We start from the raw sequence: 21,665 nt of genomic DNA on the forward strand, positions 1-21,665 counted from the left end.
AACCATCTTCCTTTGTGCTTGGTATGACTCCAGCCAGCGGAGAGTTTTCCCTTTGATTCCCATTGACTTCCATTTGGCTAGGGGTCCTTGATGCCACACTCAGTCAAATGCTGTCTTGATGTCAAGGACAGTCACTCTCACCTCACCATTTGTACACAGCAAGCTCCCACAAACAGCAATGACATAATGACCAGAAAATCTGTTTTTGTGATGTTGATTGAGGGATAAATATTGGCCAGGACACCAAGCATTTGTGCCATTATGTCAATCTGAAAGGGCAGACGTTGACTCCGTTTAATGTCTCATCAATAATCTAGCAAAACTGGCCAACTGGGTAAAAGCACTGGCAGCCCCTGTGCTGTGGAACTTTACCTCTGGAGGAACTATTGCCTTCAGGAGAGGGGATAAGATTGGATGACAAATGAAGCAGTGTCTGGAGAGTTACAGTTTATCTCTGAATATTTAGTTACACTCTCTTAATCAACTTTTTATTCTTTCATGGGATGTGGGCATCGCTGGCAAGGCCAGCATTTGTTGCCCATCCCTAATTGCCCTTGAACTGAGTGGTTTGCTGGGCCATTTCAGAGGGCAGTTAAGAGTCAACCACATTACTGTGGGTCTGGAGTCACATGTAGACCAGACTAGGTAAGGACAGCTGATTTCCTTCCCTAAAGCACATTAGTGAACCAGATGGGTTTTTATGACAATCAACAATAGTTTCATAGCACCATTACTGAAACTAGCTTCCAGATCTTTATTAGTTAAATCAATTTATTAATTAATTGAATGTGAACCCTTGTCCCCAGGGCATTAGCCTGAGCCTCTGGATTACTAGTTCAGTGACATTACCACTACGCCACCATCACCCCTCCAACAAGAATGATTTTTCTTCGAGAAACATAAATAGAAAAAAGGCAATTGATGTGGAAAAATCATCAGTAAAGTTGGCATTTGATTTCAGCAGCAATGTCACATTATGAAATCTAACTGTCTGCTGCACTCTACACTTAATTGAAATCAGGTTTTTTGAATAAACACCACTTTTGTCTGGTCTTCAGATTGTAATTAATTTATTCACATTTCTTTCACTGCTTCATGTTACTTTCCCCCTTTTGCATAGACTGCTGAGGTTAGCTTGTCCAATTGGCACTATTTTATCACTGGCATGATCGACTCATTTTACACAGTTCAACACAGTTTGGGTAACCTAGGCTCTGGTGTCAAAAAGCAGTGACTGGGGGATGTCAAGTTCAAAGGTTTAGCAACATGGAATCAGGGTATGGCTACAGCATACAAGGCGGCCATTTGGCCTATTGTTTCTATGCCGACAGACAAGTGGCAGATGGAACTTAATACTGACAAGTGTGAGGTGCTGCATTTTGGCAGAAGGAATAGGGAGAGGCAATACAGGCTTAATGGCATAGTTCTAAAGAGTGTGCAGGAACAGAGGGATCTGGGGGTACATGTGCATCGATCTTTGAAGGTGGCAGGACATATTGAGAGAGTGGTTAAGAAAGCCTATGGGGTCTTGGGCTTCATAAATAGAGGTATTCAGTACAGAAACTGGGAAGTTATGATGAACCTTTATAAAGCTCTGGTTAGGCCCCAACTGGAGTATTGCATCCAGTTCTGGTCACCACACTTTAGGAAGGATGTGAGGGACCTTGAGAGGTGCAGAAGAGATTTACCAGAATGGTTCCAGGGATGAGGGATTTTAGTTAGTTACAAGGTCAGGTTGGAAGAGCTGGGGTTGTTCTCCCTGTAGCAAAGGAGATTGAGGAGAGATTTAATAAAGGTGTACAAGATTATGACAGACTTAGAAAAGTTAGACAAGGAAAAACTGTTCCCATTAACTAATGGTACAAGGGTTAAGGAACACAGTGTGATGGAAACCACACCTGCCAAATGGAAACATATTAATTTCGGCACACGGAACACTATTTGAATGCTTATTGGACATTGAACATAACTTGTTTTAAAAAGACCACAGAGCAGTGGCTGAAAACATGGCTGCACATTTGCATTCTAAAAGATAGTTGTATGCAGAGACGATGGGAGTACTCCCTGATTCAATTAGCCAGATGGATTTTGTCAATAGTGATGATCAAAAGACATGAGAGTCATTGTCTGTGTAAGAACTAGCATTCACCCCCACCCCCCCCCCCCCCACCAATAAGTGTATCTGGTAAGCTCTGAAGAATCAGCAAACTTCGCAGGCGATGCTGTTTCAAATAAAGAGCTAGTCACATGACTAACCTGCTGGCCAACCTGGGAATTAATTGAACTTTGCTCACAGTAAAGTTTTGGATCAGACTGCATTTGAAGACCAAAGAGAAGCAAGGCCTCTCTCTATTTCACGCAAAGTACCAGGGACCCACGGAAACAAACTTAAGACTCAAGACAGAACAGCCCTGCAGCCTTCTGGTACCAGTGAAACAAGTTTGAAAGTGTGCACTGGGCCCCAATGAGAACTGCAAAGACTTTACATCAAACCCAAAACCAGTAACTGAATTCCATCTACTACTTCAAACCTTTCCCCCTTTAATTCTTTCTCCTCCTCTGTATCTATTTGTGTATGTGTGTTTATCGCGTATGCATGCTAGCGTGGTCGTATTGCGTATTTTTAGTAGTTTTAACTGAGTTAGAGTTTTAAGGTTAATAAACTTACACCTTTCTTGTTTAAACCTAAGAAAACCTGTCTGGTTGATTCCTTTACAATTACAATTGGAGAGCAGTGAGCAAGGACTCACTGTGGGAAAGTTAAAAACACTGTGTTTTTAAAAGTTAAACCCTGTTACGGCCAAACCAGGAAAAGGCCAAGGGTGGAGCCCTAGATCCCTTCCTCACCTGGTTGTAACAACAGATTGAAGGCTTTGGGCAAGAAATGCAGGGGGAAATGTGAGGAAGAACTTTTTTATACAGTGAGTGGTAATGACCTGGAACTCGCTGTCTACAAGGGGCGATGGAAGCAGAGACGATCAATGATTTCAAAAGGAAATTGGATGGGCACTTGAAGGGAATAAACTGACAGGACTACAGGGATCGAGCGGGGGAGTGGAACTGACAGGATTGCTCCGTCAACTTGACGGGCTGAATGGCCTCCTTCTATGCTGTAAATGACTCTCTGGCTTTCTGCAAGAGCAGTTTAATTGCCTAATTCTCCTGCCTTTTCCCTGTAGCCCTGCAATTTCTTTTCTCTTCAGGGGCTTATCCAATACTCTTCTGAAAGCCACGATTGAATCTGTCACCACCACACTCTCAGGCAGTGCATTCCAGATCCTAACCACTAACTGTGTAAAAGAGGTTTTCCTCATATTGCTGCTAGTTCTTTTGCCAATCACCTTAAATCTACATCCTCTGATTCTCAATCCTTCCGGCAATGAGAACAGTTTCCCTCGATCTACTCTGTCTAGACCACTCATGATCTCTACACCTCTATCAAATCTTCTCTCAATATTCTCTTCTCCAAGGAGAACAGCCCCAGCTTCTCCAATCTATCCACATAACTGAAGTCTCTCATCCCTGGAACCATTCTTGTAAAACAGCTACAGTGACAGGTTCAACTCCCAGCATTTGCTTGGGAATGTCAAACCCCGGACCAGACAGGGTGCGGGATAAGGGAAAGGCAAGAGATCGGAGTAAGAGGGGAAAGGGAGTGGGTGGGATCGGAGTTCTGGTGCTAGCTTTGCTGATGGTGAAATCATTGAGAACTCAATAAATAATTCACCCACCTTGGAAGACACAGAAGTAAGTAGAGAAAATGGATTTCTGTTTAAGAAATTGATTAATTTGTTAGCAAGGTTTCCAGACACTGCAGCCATAAACCAGACATAAAACCCAACAGAAAGTGACACCCCGGGACACTGTTCCATGTTCTGCGCTGTTGTGTACCAGCACTATTACACTGCAGCGTTCCTCACTTCACATAAATCTTTGCTTTCCTGAAAAATGCTTACATTGTGGGGGAGAGGGAGGAGGCAGGGAAATGATTAGCATTGAACATACCTCTTTCATGTGAACACTCAAGTTGCATCTATAACTTTAGCTGTGTACACAAGAGAACAATGGATACCTGGAGTGATTATCAGATTCTAATCCAGAAATTCAGATATCCTAAATCAAACTCACAAGATTAGATTACTGTCTTGAAATGTCCCCAGGGTATCATTTTGAACATGAAAATGATTTGCATCGTGAACTTTATGGGGGTAATTTGATTGCACTTTGGATCAAAGTTTATTTGATAGTGGCTGTCAGCGCAGATAGCATTCTGGGTCACAAATACTTGCTGATTTTCATGGTAGGCCTATAAGACATATGTGAAATTATCACTGCAACCATTGCACACAACAGCTTGCTGTTCATTCCCACACTCAGGATTGCTTTTCTCCCCAAAGTTTTCCCAGTTTTATGTCTTTTCCTGAAGGCATTGACTCATGTTTGAAGAGTGTTCTGTGAGCTGGGACTGCCTTATATTGCCTCACCCGTGAGGTTTTTCTCATATTTCGCGATTCTGGCCAGCTATCTGACTGTGGTAGACTCACATTCACATTGCATTCTGGTGTAACATAACCTACACCTGGGGGGCAATTTTAACCTGACTTGCTAGATAGGAAACCCATGGGAGAACAAGTGGCAAATAGAATTCAATCTGGAGAAGTGTGAGGTAATGCATTCTGAGAGGGCAAAGGGATACACAATAAATGGTAGGATACTGAGAGGTGTAGAGGAACAGAGGGACCTTGGAGTGCATGTCCAGAGATCCCTGAAGGTAGCTGGACAGGTGGTTAAGAAGGCATATGGGATACTTGCCTTTAGTAGTTGAAGCAGAGAACATAAGAGCAGGGAGGTTATGCAAGAACTGTATAAAACTATAATTTGGTCACAGTTGGAGTACTGCGTACAGTTCTGGCACCATATTACAGGAAGGATGTAATCACACTAGAGAGGGTATCGGGGAGATTTATAAGGATGTTGTCAGGAATGGAAAATTCTAGCTATGTGTAAAGATTGGATAGGCTGGAGTTGCTTTCTTTGGAACAGAGGAGGCTGAGGAGGATTTAATTGAGGTGTAGCTGGACTGCAGTGGCTCAAGAAGGCGGCTCACCAGTACCTTCTCAAGGGCAGTTAGGGATGGGCAATAAATGTTGGCCTTGCCAATGATGCTCACATCCCATGAAATGAATTTGAAAAAATTATGCTGGGCCTAGATAGAGTGGATAGGAAGGACCTATTTCCCTTAGCAGAGAGATCAATAACCAGGGGCATAGATTTAAAGTAAATGGCAGAAGGATTAGAGGGGAGTCAAAGAGAAATGTTTTCACCCAGAGGGTGGTGGGGGACTGGAACTCACTGCCTGAATGGGTAACAGAGGCAGAAATATTTAAAAAGTACTTGGAATCACATTTGAAATGCCGAAACCAACAGGGCTATGGACCAAGAGCCGGAATGTGGGATTGGGTTGGATAGCTCTGTTTTGGTTGGCAGTTCAGTTGAATGGTGGGTTGAATGACCTCCTTCTGTGCCATAAATTTCTATGATTTCTTTCTTCAATGACTTCCCCCCCCCACCCCTGCCCTGACAAACACCTGTGAGCCAGCCACTTCTGAGTGATCAAGAACCATCTGAGGGTGACCATGCAACATTCGCACCACATAAGTACTAGGCAATGCACATCTCAAACAAGAGAGAATCTAACCATCTCCCCTTAATGTTCAACAGCATTACCATCGCTGAAACTCCCACCATCAACATCCTGGGGGGTTACCATTGACCAGAAACTGAACTGCACCAGCCAATAAATGCTGTGGCTACAAGAGCAGGTCAAAGGCTGGGGATTCTGAGGCGAGTAATTCACCTCCTGACTCCCCAATGCCTGTCCACCATCTATACGGCACATGTCAGGAGTGTGATGGAATACTCTCCGCTTGCCTGGATGGGTGCAGCTCCAACAACACTCGAGAAGCTCAACACCATCCAGGACATAGCAGCCCGCTTGTTTGGCACCCCATCCACAAACGTTCACTCCCTACACCACCGACGCACAGTAGCAGCAGTGTGTACCGTCTACAAGATGCACTGCAGCAATTCACTAAGGCTCCTTCGACAGCACCTTCCAAACCCGCGACCTTTATCAACTAGAAGGACAAGGGCAGCAGTTATACGGGAACACCACCACCTGCAAATTCCCCTCCAAGTCACACACCATCCTGACTTGGAACTATATTGTCGTTCCTTTACTGTTGCTGGGTCAAAATCCTGGAACCCCCTTTCTAACAGCACTGTGGGTGTGCCTACCCCACATGGACTGCAGCAGTTCAAGAAGGCAGCTCACCACCACCTTCTCAAGGGTAATTAGGGATGGACAATAAATGTTTGCCTCGCCAGCTATGTCCACATCCCATGAATGATTAAAAAATAAGTTACGTCCTTCACAGTTGAGTGGCAGTAAGTGACAGGGATGGTTCAGATCAGGAATCTATACAACGTGGGAGTTTGGAATTGTGCCTGCTCTCGACAGCATGAGCTGTTAATGCTCAGTAACGCTATGCCTATTTCAGTGCTCTGGACACAAGTTCCTGAAATGGCGCAGGATTCTCAGAATGTTATTTCAATGTTAGTGGAGGAACAGTGCGCGTTCCTATCTAACTAGCAGGAGTTGGGAAAGGCAGCCGATACGCCATTTACTGAATACTCCAGGTCTCTGTCATTGCCTTTTCCCCATTCCGACCTCGGTCTGCTCTGCTCCGACAACTCCCCTTAACTCTAACTACACAAGGGCACCCTTCTTCACCACAGTAACAGTTTTTAATCCTCCCCCGCACCGCCACCACCACCCCCATCCTGTGACCTGAGTAAGAAAGGCATATTTATGTTTATGGGTCAATCTGCAATGGACTGTGTGAAAAATCATTTCGCATGGGATCCTTGCAGCCATCAGAGAGAACAATTCTGCATCCTATCAGTGTGCACTCATTTTACAGAACTGAATGTACCACATTCAAACTCCCTCAGCTACCCAGTCCTTCCTTCTCTTTGCTCTGCATCGTCCTGTATTATGCACTTCCCAATCCAAGCAGAAGTGCAGCCTATCTGCTTCCAGCTCTCCACCTACACTGCTCTACAACTGGGAACCAGGAGATGTACAAGCATGCTTCAGGATGACTCGATGGGCAAATGGCCTCCTTCTGTGCCGTAATGACTCTATGATTTGTGCTCTGACTCCTCCTCCCACTGAAGAATCACTTTAGCCCTGCTCTGCTTCACCATCTGATCATCGTGTCTGGCGGCAGAAAGGTGCCACGTACATGCACTGAGGTCTTACTACACTTTGGTGCAGAGTGCAGGAACACCAAGGGTTGGTGCTGTGAATTAGCACAGCAAGTTGATAAAGCAAGTTGGATTATGGCTTTTTGTCAGGGTAAAATGCATTTCTGACTATTCTACGATTATAATTAGATCATCTCATTTATTGTTTTCGTTTGGTACAATGGTGTCACTTGTCTGAACTTCCCAGTCTTCTCCAGATCACTGAATATGCCAATCAAAGTACTCTTCCTCTCTGTGCTGAACTGAGAACTCATTGAATCATCTGTTACTCCAACGCAATCCTTCCTGGGCCTCAAAACTCTGCAACTCCCATACTCTGCTGGCTTTAAGCCCCAGCTGAGTCTCATTTAAGCACCAAATGTCGTTTTTTAAAATTCATTCGTGGGATGTGGGCGCCACTGGCTAAGTCAGCATTTATTGCCCATCCCAAATTGCTCATGAGAATGCAGTAGTGAACTGCCTTCTTGAGTATAAATGAGTGCCTTGCTAGCTCATTTCAGAGGGCAGTTAAGAGTCAACCACATTGCTGTGGGTCTGGAGTCACATGTAGGCCAGACCAGGTAAGAATGGCAGATTTCCTTCCCTAAAGGACATTAGTGAATCAGATAGGTTTTATGACAATCCAATGGTTGCATCATCACCATTACTGATACCAGCTTTTCATTCCAGATTTAATTATTAACTGAATTAAATTCTCTAGGTTCTGTGTTGGGATTTGAACTCATGGCTGTCATTTTACGTTGGGTGGGAGGGCCCGCCCACTGGCCAAAAAGTTGGGGCAAGCCTGCCTCCACCAGGCCTGGGGAGCCAGGCAGGGATTTTTTGCTCCCCAGGCCCTTAATTGGTCTTGGGTGGGACTTCCGCTCCTCTGAGGCAGGAGGTCCTGCCAAATGGAGCTTTTGGCCAATCAGCGGGCCGTCAGCTCTCAGTCTCAGCAGTGCCACTGGGAGCGCTGGCCACTGCTGGGACTGCACCCAGCTGCAGCAGCAAGAAGGATGATAGCCCCGGAAACAAGGTAAGTTTTTAGGGCCTTGCCAGGGACAATTGGCTGGGCCCCGGGAGGCAAGGGGGGGGGTTTGGTTGGGTAGTGGGGCGGGGGGGGTGGGGGTGTGGGATTTTATTTCAGTGGGGGCAGTTGGGCTTTGGGGGCGGCCTTCTGGGGCCTGAGCTGCCCACTTGCCGCTGGTAAAATACCTGTGGTGGCGGGAGGAGGCCCTTAAGTGGCAGTTAATTGGCCACTTAAAGTCATTAACGGGCTGTTTCTCACCACCGCTGCCCCTTGTAAAATTGCAGTGCAGGCGGGAAGGTGTCAGGAACAGCAAGCCTGCCTCCCACTCAATTTTATGCCCCTCCCCCACCCCGCCACCAGCCCACTCCGCCCGGGGGGTGTAAAATTCCGGCCCATATCTCTGGATCATTAGTCTAGGCCTCTGGATTACTAGCCCAGTTATATAAACACTATGCCACCATATTCCATACTTCACTTGCAATCTTGTCACTTTCTGTGGGTCCTCCAGTATTGATCTTCACCTAGTTTACTCAGTATTATAAGAGAAATTGGCACACATATTAGTGCTGAGACACATTCTTACCTTATAGATACAAGACTTTGCATTTAGAAAGAAAAGCTCAATGGTAGCATTGTCCTTCAAGTAAGCAATGCTTTCGATGTAGAACCTGCAAAAGAATTAAGAGCTCAGTATAAACATCATGAAATGATCTTTTCCTTCAAAATCTCTTATTAAATCTTTCATATTGTACTTTCCATTTCTCAAGATTTTTCTATCAACGAATTAGACTGTCTTTGAAGACTGGAGTCATATTGACTAACCAACTGACTTACACCCTTGGCTTTTGATTAAAGACATCTCAACCTGGCCAGGAATGCTCGAGGAGAACAGAAGAGACTATTGAGGATGTCTAAAACTGGCAATGGTCCCAATCTGAGTTGTATTTTGGTGAAAAATAAATGAATACTTCCAAGTGTAGACATAATTCTTGTTTAATCACAATGTAACGTAAAGCTGTGTGTTTATCAATATCATGTACATCCCTGAAGGCTGAGTGTTGTTCGGTTGAACCAGCCCATCCCTTTCGTGCAGCATAATTTAAACCATGTTTTTTAAGCTGAGAGTAATACGATGTCACTCTGACCTAACTTGTTACTTAGCAGACTGCAGGTGAATTCTTTGGTAATGTCATAATGGAAAACGTATCTGAAAGGGGAAATACTGTTCTTGTATTGAATATAACAGACGTTTTGCTGAGTGGTTACATCTGAAAGGTTTGAGCTGTAGTTTCTACCTTTATTTTAGACCAGCAGATCTCCCCTGACCTTGCTCACAGTCAGTTGGCCGGGGTGGGGTGCGGGGAGAGCCTGTTTTCATAAGGATAGGAGCATTACACCATGTACTCACAATCACGATTCCACTGCCAGAGCCTCTTTAAGAGTACTGGACAACATTCCTCCCTCAGCCAGCACCATCAAAAAGAGACTGTTTGCTCATTCGTTCATTGGTTGTCTGTGGGAGCTCATTCTGTGCAAATTGGCAGCTGCCTTTGCCCATATTATGACAGTGGCTGAAACCTCAAAAGCAAGCTGTTGGATGTAAACCATTTCAGGACAGCCTGAAGATGTGATAAACTGCTATAAAAATGCACGCTATTTCCTTTAAGGCCACAAAGTCTAATTCCTGTAAATAGACACACCCTGAGGTCAATTCTTTGCTAATTGTTGTTGGCCATATCCTAAGATCCACTGCAGGCTAATGACTGCCTTTTCTCCCTCCTTTGATGGATGGATGCAGGATTGTGATTTGTTGGTGTTTTTACAAAGAAAAAGAAAGACTTGCATTTCTATAGCACCTTTCACGACCACTGGACGTTCCAATGTTCTTTACAGCCAATGAAGTAATTGTGAAGTGTAGTCACTGTTATAATGTAGGAAATACAGCAGCCAATTTGTACATAGCGAGCTCCCACAAACAACGATCTGATAATGACTTGGTGTTGATTGAGGGGTACATATTGGCCAGAACACCAAGGATAACTCTTCTGCTCTTCTTCCAAATTGTGCCATGGGAGCTTTTACATTCACCAAAGAGAGCAGATGGGGCCTTGGTTTAACAACTCATCTAAAAGAGAGTACCTCTGACAGCACAGCACTCCCTCAGTACTGCACTGGATTGTCAGCCTTGGCTTTAGTACCCACGTCTCTGCAACAAACTGAGTCTCTGACTCAGAGATGAGAAAGTAACCAACTGAGCCACAGTTGATCTGCTAACAAACTGAGTCATGATGGACAAGGCTCAAAACATATCTTATATATATCTGTGTGTACGTTATATCTCCAAAATGTTATATACATGTATAAGTTGTGGTGGGGTTTTTATTAACATTGTAAAAATGTCATATGATATTTGGCGGGAGTAAGAACTCCATAAACTCTCAGGTTGATAGAACGAGGGTCAAATACTTAAAATTCTACAGCAGTAATGACCAAACTGAGAGTTAACAGCTGCTTTAAACTTGGCTATGTTGAGGGTACATCAAATAATTGACAGCTTCTACAATCAACTTCCCATCAATTATTCTCAGCCTGCTCAGACAACACTTAGCATCACCACTGTTTATTTTTCTGCTGTCTTGACAATTCCTTCTAATTATACTAGAGGGAATTCTGCAATTCGAGCTGGGGAGATGTGCTCCAAAAGATTGAAGGTCAGGGTTGCTCCTTCAGCAATGTAGACCCATTCTCTGACCCGCACTCACTCTGAGCATGGCTTCCTGTGGGATTACAGAATTAGCACCATGATGTTTAACAGAATTTCTTTCACACTTGAAACTCCATGTGTTGTGATTCTCCTGGTAATCCCGATGAGAGGGTTGTCCAATGGGGAGAGACTGAGTAGAATGGGCATCTACAGGAGTTTAGCAGAATGAGAAGTAGCCTCATTGACAGGATAGGTGCTGAGAGAAATAAAAACAGAAAATGCTGGAAATACTCAGCATGTCTGGCAGCATCAGAATACATGCAAGTTCCCCTCCAAGTCACACACCATCCTGACTTGGAACTATATCGCCGTTCCTTCACTGTTGCTGGGCCAAAATCCTGGAATTCCCTCCCTAACAGCACTGTGGTGTACCTATACCCCAGGACTGCAGCAGTTCAAGAAGGCAGCTCACCACCACCTTCTCAAGGGCAATTAGGAATGGATAATAAATGCTGACCTTGCCAGCAATGCTCAAATCCCATGAACAAATGAAAAAAAATATGTGCAGAGAGAAACAGAGTTATCTTTTCAGGTCGATGACATTTCATCAGAACTGACAAAAATCCACCGACCTGAAATGTTACCTCTGTTTCTCTCACCACAGATGATGTCTGACCTGTTGCGGAATGTTGTCCAGCATTTTCTGTTTTTATTTCGGATTTTTAGCATCTGCAGTATTTTGCATTTGTATTAGGTGCTGAGAAGCTGTATCCCCGGGGTTGGAGAGTCCAGAACGAGAGAACACAGTCAGAGGATAAGGGGTTGGCCATTTAGGACTGAGATGAGGAGGAATTTCTTCATTCAGAGGGTTGTGAATCTTTGGAGTTCTCTACCCCAGAGATCTGTGGATGCTCAGGCATTGAGTTTATTCAAGGCAAAGATCTCTAACAGTGTCAAATGGGAATCAGATGGGAAAGTAGAGTTCAGATGGGACATCAGCCATGATCTTCCTGAATGGTAGAGCAGGCTCAAGGGGCCAAATGGCCAACTCCAGCTCCTGTTACTTATATTCTTTATGTAAACACATCACAATTATACACTGAAGAATCCAGGAACTCTTGTTCACTGATGCCAATGTGAAATGAATGGAGAGGAGTATCCATACACTGCAGCAAAAATAATACAAACTGCCTGATAAATTAAGAGTTTTTTTATATGTAGTACAATCAGATGGCAATTTCAAATCCTAGCCTCAAGATAAAGTTAGAAACCACTCAGATTTTGCTCTTACATAATGCAAAGGCATCGGAATGCCCGATTGCTGAGTTACAACTAGGTCAACTGATCTATCGCAAGGTATGGCGCCATGTGACAAATCCTGTAAATTTTTCCAATGCTGTCTGGGTCGCTTAGAAACTACTGGAGGATGCTAGTAATTTATTCTGGCACAGTCAGACTTATCTGGTCAAATGAATGTGAAGGCAAAGAACTTCTCGAGCCCCTGGCTTGTTCAGCCTGAGATTCAGTGATTTGCATCACCAACATCCTCAGTGTGCAGTCTCAGTAACTTAGCTGATTCTATGAGTGTGGTCAGACAATGATTGATTTGGAGAGTGCTGCAGGAACAAAGCAGTGCACGATGGAGAGAGACGTCGACAGAGACCTAGCCGGATTCTGGGGCTGAATTTAAACCGCAAAAGCGGGTGGGTAGGGGTCAGATCTGATGTTAAAATTTTAAAATCTTAAACCCGACCAACCCACTCCCAGGAAGTGGCTATTTAAATATTTTAATGAGACTGGCAGCCTCTGATTTAACCTGCTTTACAGGTTTAACTCTGGTTGGCTGAGTTTTCCGGGCCTCAGGAAAATGACAGCTGAAGAGAGGTGAGGACAGCTTTAGGGAGAAGGTAAGTGCCTTTACAGCACTGCTTGTGGGCCAGGAGGAGCAGGAATGCTCCCCGCTCCCCCACCCCCACCCCCCATCATATCCCAACCCTCCCCCCCAACTATACAAAGACCTCTGGGATTAGGGATCAACCCCCTGCCTCCCCAGAGGCGGGAATCAAGCCTACCTCCTCTGCCATCCTCCCCGCCTGACTGGAAGCCAAACCTGTCAATCAGGCTGACTTTCAAAGAGAAAAAATGCACGATGTGGAATTAAAACTTCATAGCATGCGGGGAAAACTGGGCTTCCGGGTTCCCCATCTGAAACACTTCCCTCACCAGCAATATGTACCAGACCCTAGTCTCTGTAACTGTCCCATGTTATTTTTGGCACTTTTGCAGCAAGGTATAACCTGGCCCACTTAGAATTTAAATGCTGTACACAGTTGATCATTGTTGTAACAAACTTTGCTATTGCACCCTTGTCTTTATAACAAACTTTCTTCCTGATCCTAGGCTCAACACTAGTGTTGGGCCAATAGCTGAATCATCAGTGAGATGAACTCTCAATGGCTACAAACAAATTCACTGGCTAGCATAAGTTTGTAACAATGAGCGTTAGCGTCTAATAAATTCTGTTAACGGATGTTAAATACCTAGTAGTTGAAGGTAATAGGGTGAACATTGGGTTGGGTGTTGCTTAGTAAAGTGTACTCAATGTGTGTATATAAAGAGCCAGCCAGCACTGGCTGGGTGTTGTCAGAAGTGGAGAAGTAAGTTCTGTGGCAAGCAATAAACAGTCTCCACCAAAGCATCCTAGTCTCAGTGTCATCTTCACAAACAGGCATGGAAACCTCTCTGACAATGAGGTCTGACTGTACCTCCTGAACCAGGGGAGAGAATTCAACCAAAGTTAAGAAGTACTTCATTTGGTCAGTCTGTGGAAGTCCATGCAAAGATCTTAAATTGCACTGTGAACTATAGAGGTGGGGTTTATCTTTGCTACTGCAATATGTTACATTTACCCTGTGTAAAGGTTTAAAACAAAATGCTTTTGATAACCATAGGACCATAGAAAAGTTATGGCACAGAAAGAGGCCATTCAGCCCATCGTGTCTGTACTGGCCGAAAAAACTAGCTGCCAAATCTAATCCCACCTTCCAGCACCTGGTCCGTAGCCTTGCAGGTTACAGCACTTCAGGTGCATGTCCAGATACCTTTTAAATGAGTTGAGGGTTTCTGCCTCCACCACTGATCCGGGCAGCGAATTCCAGACACCCACCACCCTCTGGGTGAAAAAGATTTTCCTCATGTCCCCTCTAATCCTTCTACCAATCACCTTAAATCTGTGCCCCCTGTAACTGACCTCTCCGCTGGGGAAACAGGTCCTTCCTGTCTACTCTATCTCGGGCTCTCATAATTTTGTACACCTCAATTAACTCACTCCTCAGCCTCCTCTGTTCTAAGGAAAACAACCTTAGCCTATCCAATCTTTCCTCACAGCTGCAATTTCCAAGCCCTGGCAACATTCTTGTAAATATCGTCTGTACTCTCTCCAGAGCTATTATGTCCTTCCTGTAATGTGGTGACCAGAACTGTATGCAATACTCCAGCTGTGGCCTAACCAGCATTTTATACAGTTCCAGCATTACATCCCTGCTTTTGTATTCTATACCTCAGCCAATAAAGGAAAGCATGCCATTTGCCTTTTTCACCACTCTATCCACCTGTCCTGCCATCTTCAGAGACCTGTGGGCATGCACTCCAAGGTCTCTCTCTTCTTCTACCCCTCTCAATATCTTCCTGTTTATTGTGTATTCCCTTGCTTTGTTTGCCCTCCCCAAATGCATTACCTCACACTTCTCCAAGTTGAATTCCATTTGCCATTTTTCCACCCACTCAAACAAGCCATTGGTATCATTCTGGAGACTACAGCGATCCTCTTCACTAGCAACTCCATGGCCAATCTTTGTGTCATCTGCAAATTTCCCAATCATGGCTCCCAAATTTAAGTCCAATCATTAATATGTATCACAAAAGCACAGGACCCCACTCTGAGCCCTGTGGAACGCCACTGGAAATTGCTTTCCATTCTCAAAAACATCCGTTGACATCCCTTTGTTTCCTGTCACTGAGCCAATTTTGGATCCAACTTGCCACATTCCCCAGAATGCCACGGGCTTTTACTTTTCTGACCTGTCTGCTATGTAGGACCTTGTCAAATGCCTTACTAAAATCCACGTAGCCAACATCCACTGCATTACCCTCATCAATTGTCCTTGTTATTTCCTCAAGAAATTTGATTAAGTTAGTAAGAACACAGGAGCATAGGAGCAGGAGTAGGCCATTCAGCCCATCGAGCCTGCTCCGCCACTCAATATGATCATGGCTGATCATCCAGTTCAATGCCTTTTTCCCACACTATCCCCATATCCCCTTATGTCATTTGTATTTAGAAATCTGTCAATCTTTGCTTTAAACATACTCAATGACTGAGCTTCCACAGCCCTTGGGGTAGAGAATTCCAAAGATTTACAACACTCTGAGTAAAGAAATTTCTCTTCATCTCTGTCCTAAGTGGCTTCCCCCTTATTTTGAAATTGTATCCCCTGGTTCTAGACTCCCCAACCAGGAGAAACATCTTACCTGCATCTACCCTGTCTATCTCTTTAAGTATTTTGAAGGTTTCAATGAGATCACCTCTCATTCTTCAAAACTCTAGAGAATACAGGCCCAGTTTCCCTAATCTCTCTTCATAAACCAGTCCCGTCATCCTGGGAACAAGTCTGGTGAACCTTCATTGCGCTCCCTCTATGGCAATAATATCCCTCCTAAGGTAAGGGGACCAAAACTGCACACAGTACTCCAGGTGCAGTCTAACAAAGGTTCTATACAATTGAAGCAAGACTTCACTACTCCTTTACTCAAATCCTCTTGCTAAAAAGGCTAACATACCATTAGACTTCCTAATTGCTTGCTGCACCTGCATGTTAGATTTCAGTGACTTATTGACAAGGACACCCAGGTCCCTTTGTACATCTACACTTTATAATCTCTTACCAATTAAGAAATACTTTGCACATCTATTCCTCCTACCAAAGTGGATAACCTCACATTTTTCCACATTATATTCTATCTGCCATGTTCTTGCCCACTCATTCAGGTCTTTCCAAATCCCCTGGAAGCCACTTTGCATCTTCCTCATAACATTCCCACCTAGTTTTGTGTCATCTGCGAAATTGGAAATACTACATTCGGTCCCCAAATCCAAATCATTGATATATATTGTGAACAGCTGGGGCCCAAGCACTGATCCCTGCAGTACCCCACTAGTCACAGCCTGCCAACGCAAGAATGACACGATCTTGCCTTAACAAATCCATGCTGACTATCCCTGATTAATCCATACCTTTCTAAGTGACAGTTTATCCTATCTCACAGAATTGATTCTCATAATTAGCCCACCACGAGGTCAGACTGACCAGCCTATAATTATTTGGCCTATCCCTTGCACCCTTTTTAAACAATGGTACAAGTTTGCAGGTCTCCAATCCTCTGGTATCGCGCCTGTATCTAGTGAGGATTTGAAAATGATCCTCAGAGCATCCACTATTTCCTCCCTGACTTCCTTTAACGGCCTGGGATACAATCCACCCGGCCCTGGTGATTTATCCACTTTCAGGGATACCAGACCCTTTACGTCCTCTCTCATTATGCTTATTGTATCTAATATTTCACACTCCTCCTCTTTAACTACAATGTCTGCATCATACATCTCCTTTGTGAAGACAGGGCCAAAGTACTCATTAAGAACCCTGCCCACATCTTCTGCATACATGCATAAGTTCCTTTGTACATCTCTGATAGGCCCTACCCTTTCCTTAGATATCCTCTTGCTCTTAATGTACTGATAAAACATCTTTGGGTTTTCCTTGATTTTACCTGCCAATATTTGTTCATGTCCTCTCTTTGCTTTCCTAATTTCCTTTTTACTTCACCCCTGCACTTTCTATACTCCTCAAAGCTTTCTGAAGTATTAAGATTTTTGTGACTGTCATAAGCTTTCTTTTTCTGCTTTATCTTACCCTGTATGCTTCTAGATAACCAGGGGGCTCTAGATTTGGCACAGCCACCCTTTATCTTTGTGGGGACATGCCTACACTCTGCCTACAGAATCTCGCTTTTCAATGCCTCCCACTGGTTTGCCACTGATTTTCCCTCAAGTAGCTGTATTCAGTCCACTTTCGCCAGATCACCTCTCAGTTTCGTAAAATTTGCCTTCCCCCAATTTAGAACTTTTACTCCTGTTTTATCTTTGACCTTTTACATAATAATGCTAAATCTAAATGTACTATGGTCGCTGTCTCCAAAATGGTCACCCACTGGTACTTCATCCACTTGTCCAGCTTCATTACCTAAATCTAGAATTGTGCCCCCTCTCGTTGGGCTTGTTACGTGCTGGCTAAAAAAGTTCTCTTCAATGCAGTTCAAGAATTTTGTGCCCTCTGTGCCCTTCACACTGTCTGTATCCCAGTTGATATTGGGGTAGTTGAAATTCCCCCAACAATAATTGCCCTATTGTTTTTGAACTCAGAAATGTGCCTACATATTTGTTCTTCTATCTCCCTCTCACTATTTGGGGGTCTATAGTACACTCCCATTTATTTCTGAGCTCCACCCATATGGCCTCGTTTGATGATTCATTTAGCAAATCATCTCTCCTCACAGATGTAATTGATTCTTTAACCAATAATGCTACACCCCCCTCCTTTTTTATCCCCCTCTCTATCTTGCCTGAAAACTCTATATCCAGGGATGTTGAGCTGCCATTTTTGCCCCTCTTTAAGCCAAGTTTCCGTTATAGCAATGATATCGTGTTGCCATGTGTCCACCTGCGCCCTCAGCTCATCGGCTTTATTTGCTATACTCCTTGCATTTAAATAAATACCTTTCAACACTGCCAAATTCGCATGCTGTACACTTTTTAACCTTTGCTTCTACTGTCTTTCAGTCACTCGCTAATAAACTGTCACCAAGAAAAATAAATTTCATTATTTGCAATTAGATATCATTCATGAAAATATTGTTTTGAATCTCAAATTCTTACAGCAGGAATTCAAATTTTCTTAACATATGATAAGGACATTTGGGGGAGAAAAAAGCTTAATTTATCGACAGATAAACCTGAGTTTGTCTAGTCAATGTACACTAGAGGGCGCAGCACACTACAAAATGACTTTTAACAAAGGTTGGCTCCTTCATTGAGCACAAACAAAGGTCCTTCTAGAACACATAAGCTCAATGGAATCATATCTGCAGAATGTTCATCGTGAAAATAAAGCCCATTTTCAGAGAACCTGATAATTGATCAATTATTTTCAGTTCTTCTGGTGATTGCGAAGTGGCTGGAGATGTTTCCGAGAGTTGTGATAATGTGCGGTATAAAACACAAGTCTATCTTTGCCTGCAGTGAGTTTAATCCCAGTAAGTTCCTTTCCTAGTTCCTAATGTTAGAAATCTTACAAATCCTGTTCACTGATCTATAGTTATTTTAGTTAACAGTTATTGAGTAATGAGTTAAATTGAGTGCATTTTCTCATTTCGGTTTCTAAATCCTTTTTGTTAAATCCTTATACCAGCAATCATTAAAAATGCAGAGGAAGCAGTGTTGTGCCACCCTCGAAGTTCCATCTATTGTGCAAGTAAACACAACATAGTGTGTTCTGCATGAAATTTAAAATGGGACATTCTAGTTTTTATGATGTAAATTTCCAACAAGGAAAAGAACCCCCCCCCCCCCACATTAACTAATTTATTTTCATTACATAATGCCAGCTGACTGCTGGGTGCACCAATAAGGGAGTTGCACAGTTGCAGAGGAGATGCAACCAATCTCACTAAAAACAAATGACCTAGATACTCATTCATTTGTTGATTGTTGGATCTTGCTGTGTGCAAATGGCTGCCGTACTTGCTCGCACAATGACTGCAGGGTAGATACTCCCCAACCCTGTCCTCAGTTTCTGGATTTGATGGGCAACACAAGGTGAAAATTGGGCGCTAATTCCTCTGTGCCTCAACAGTTCTATCTCTGAATCTCCTCAATGAGGTTTTCTGGTGTCTGTGCCCCCGAGGATGCAGTAACATAAATTACAACTTGCATCAGGGTTTCCTCCACTAGAAAGCAGACCAGGGAAGACACCACCACCTGAAAACTTGTCCTCTTCTTTCTCTGTATTCTGCAGTGCCAGTTTCCCACTCTGCCTCTACCTCCCTAATCTCCTCTCTCTCCCAATTCTCTAGCTCCCCTTATATTTCCCATCTTCCGCAGAGCTGAAATGGGGAGAAGTTTGGTTTTAATAGACTGGCTGTTCCATTCACTGCTGCTGCTCCAACATGAACAAGCTCAGGAGCCCGGAATTCAGAGACAGGAGCATGGGAGACTGGGAGAAGAGAGAGAGGCGGGTAGAGGGTATGAGAGCCTTAAAATCAGGTGTGGAGAATAACAAACCAGCGCAAGAGATATAATGATAGAAGAGAAACATCAAAACTTTAAAAAATTCTTTCATGAGATGTGGGTGTCACTGGCAAGGCCAGCATTTGTTGCACATCTCTAATTGCCCTTGACAACTGAGTAGCTTGCTCAGCCATTTCAGACGGCAGTTAATAGTCAGTTACATTGCTGTGGGTCTGGAGTCACATGGAAGCTAGACCAGGGACAACAGATTTCCTTCCCTAAAGGACTTAATGAGCAAGATGGGTTTTTATGACAATCAATGATAGTTTCATGGCACCATTACTGAGGTTAGCTTTCAATTCCAGATTTCTTACTAATTAATTGAATTTATTAATTAAATTTCACCAGCTGCTGTGGTAGGATTTGAACCCATGTCGCCAGGGGTTACTAGGTTAGTGATATTACCACCACACCACTGTCACCCAAAAATACATGTGTACAATGGAACCCTTTCCCTTCTGACTACTTAGTCCAGGCCCAAATTGTGTCTTTGTACTAATCCTTTTACAAGTTCAGGCAGCCTGTGTTCAGTGCACTGCCACTGAAGAACTATTTACAAGTATGACATTAAAATGTGAACTTGTTAAACACAAACTGAGCTGCAAATAAAGCCTTCAGGGGATCAAGTTATAAGGAACAAAGACATTTACACATTGTGACTGTCACACAACTCTCTGTGGAACTTGGTCACAAGGAATAGCTGAGACGAAAAGTGTAGATGCATTCACAGAATCTCAGAATTATTACAGTGCAGAAGGAGGCCATTCGGCCCATCATGTCTGCACCGGCTCACCTAATGCCATTCCCGCGCTTTCTCCCTGTAACCCTGGAGATTCTTCATTTTCATATAACAGTCTAATTCCCTTTTGAATGCTTCAATTGAACCTGCCTCCACCATGTTCTCAAGCAGTGCATTCCAGACCTTAACCACTCGCTCGTGCGGAAGTTTTTCCTCATGTCACTTTTGCTTCTCTTACCCATTACTTTAAATCTGTGCCCTCTCGTTCTCGATCCTTTCACAAATGGGAACAGTTTCTCTCTATCTACTCTGTCCAGCCCCCTCATGATTTTGAATACCTCTATCAAATCACCTCTCAGCCTTCTCTTCTCCAAGGAAAACAGTCCTAACTTCTCCAATCCAGCTTCATAACTGAAATTCCTCATCCCTGGAACCATTCTCGTGAATCTCCTCTGTAATCTCTCCAATGTCCTCATGTCTTTCCTCAAGTGCGGCGCCCAGAAGTGGACGCAATACTCCAGCTGAGGCCGAACTAGTGTCTTATACAAGTTCAACATGACTTCCTTGCCCTTGTACTCTACTTGCAATTATATAGTCTTTAATGTAGTAAAACGTCTCAAGGGGCCTCACAGGAGAGTTATCAAACAAAATCTGTCACCGAGCCACATGAGGACATATTAGGATAAATGAACAAAAAGCTTGGTCAAACATGTAGCTTTAAACAAGCATCTTAAAGGAGGAGAGAGAGAGAGGTGGAGAGGTTTAGGGAGTGAATTCCGAAGGCACAGCCGCCAATGGTGGAGCAACTGAAATCAGGGATGCGCAAGAGGCCGTATTTGGAGGAGTGCAGATATCTGACGGTTGTGGGAGCTGGAGGAGGTTACAGAGATAGGGAGGGTTGTTGGGCTGGAGGAGGTTACAGAGATAGGGAGGGTGTAGGGGCTGGAGGAGGTTACAGAGATAGGGAGGGTTGTTGGGCTGGAGGAGGTTACAGAGATAGGGAGGGTTGTTGGGCTGGAGGAGGTTACAGAGATAGGGAGGGTGTAGGGGCTGGAGGAGGTTACAGAGATAGGGAGGGTTGTTGGGCTGGAGGAGGTTACAGAGATAGGGAGGGTTGTTGGGCTGGAGGAGGTTACAGAGATAGGGAGGGTTGTTGGGCTGGAGGAAGTTACAGAGATAGGGAGGGTTGTTGGGCTGGAGGAGGTTACAGAGATAGGGAGGGTTGTTGGGCTGGAGGAGGTTACAGAGATAGGGAGGGTTGTTGGGCTGGAGGAGGTTACAGAGATAGGGAGGGTTGTTGGGCTGGAGGAGGTTACAGAGATAGGGAGGGTTGTTGGGCTGGAGGAAGTTACAGAGATAGGGAGGGTTGTTGGGCTGGAGGAGGTTACAGAGATAGGGAGGGTTGTTGGGCTGGAGGAAGTTACAGAGATAGGGAGGGTTGTTGGGCTGGAGGAGGTTACAGAGATAGGGAGGGTTGTTGGGC

At 44.1% G+C, this 21,665-nt stretch overlaps 1 protein-coding gene across 6 annotated transcripts in view; it reads right to left on the reverse strand.

The window, feature by feature from the left end:
* frmd4a (FERM domain containing 4A) overlaps positions 1-21,665 on the reverse strand; it is a 688,700-nt gene that overhangs the window by 133,664 nt on the left and 533,371 nt on the right. For all 6 annotated transcript variants that reach the window (XM_068059571.1, XM_068059569.1, XM_068059567.1 and 3 more), the window contains exon 5: positions 8,922-9,006. In XM_068059571.1, the coding sequence (XP_067915672.1) occupies positions 8,922-9,006 (85 nt within the window). The remainder of the gene's footprint in view (positions 1-8,921; positions 9,007-21,665) is intronic.

This window comes from Heterodontus francisci, chromosome 27, assembly GCF_036365525.1.
Source record: "Heterodontus francisci isolate sHetFra1 chromosome 27, sHetFra1.hap1, whole genome shotgun sequence".
In the NCBI taxonomy this organism is placed as follows: Eukaryota; Metazoa; Chordata; class Chondrichthyes; order Heterodontiformes; family Heterodontidae; genus Heterodontus; species Heterodontus francisci.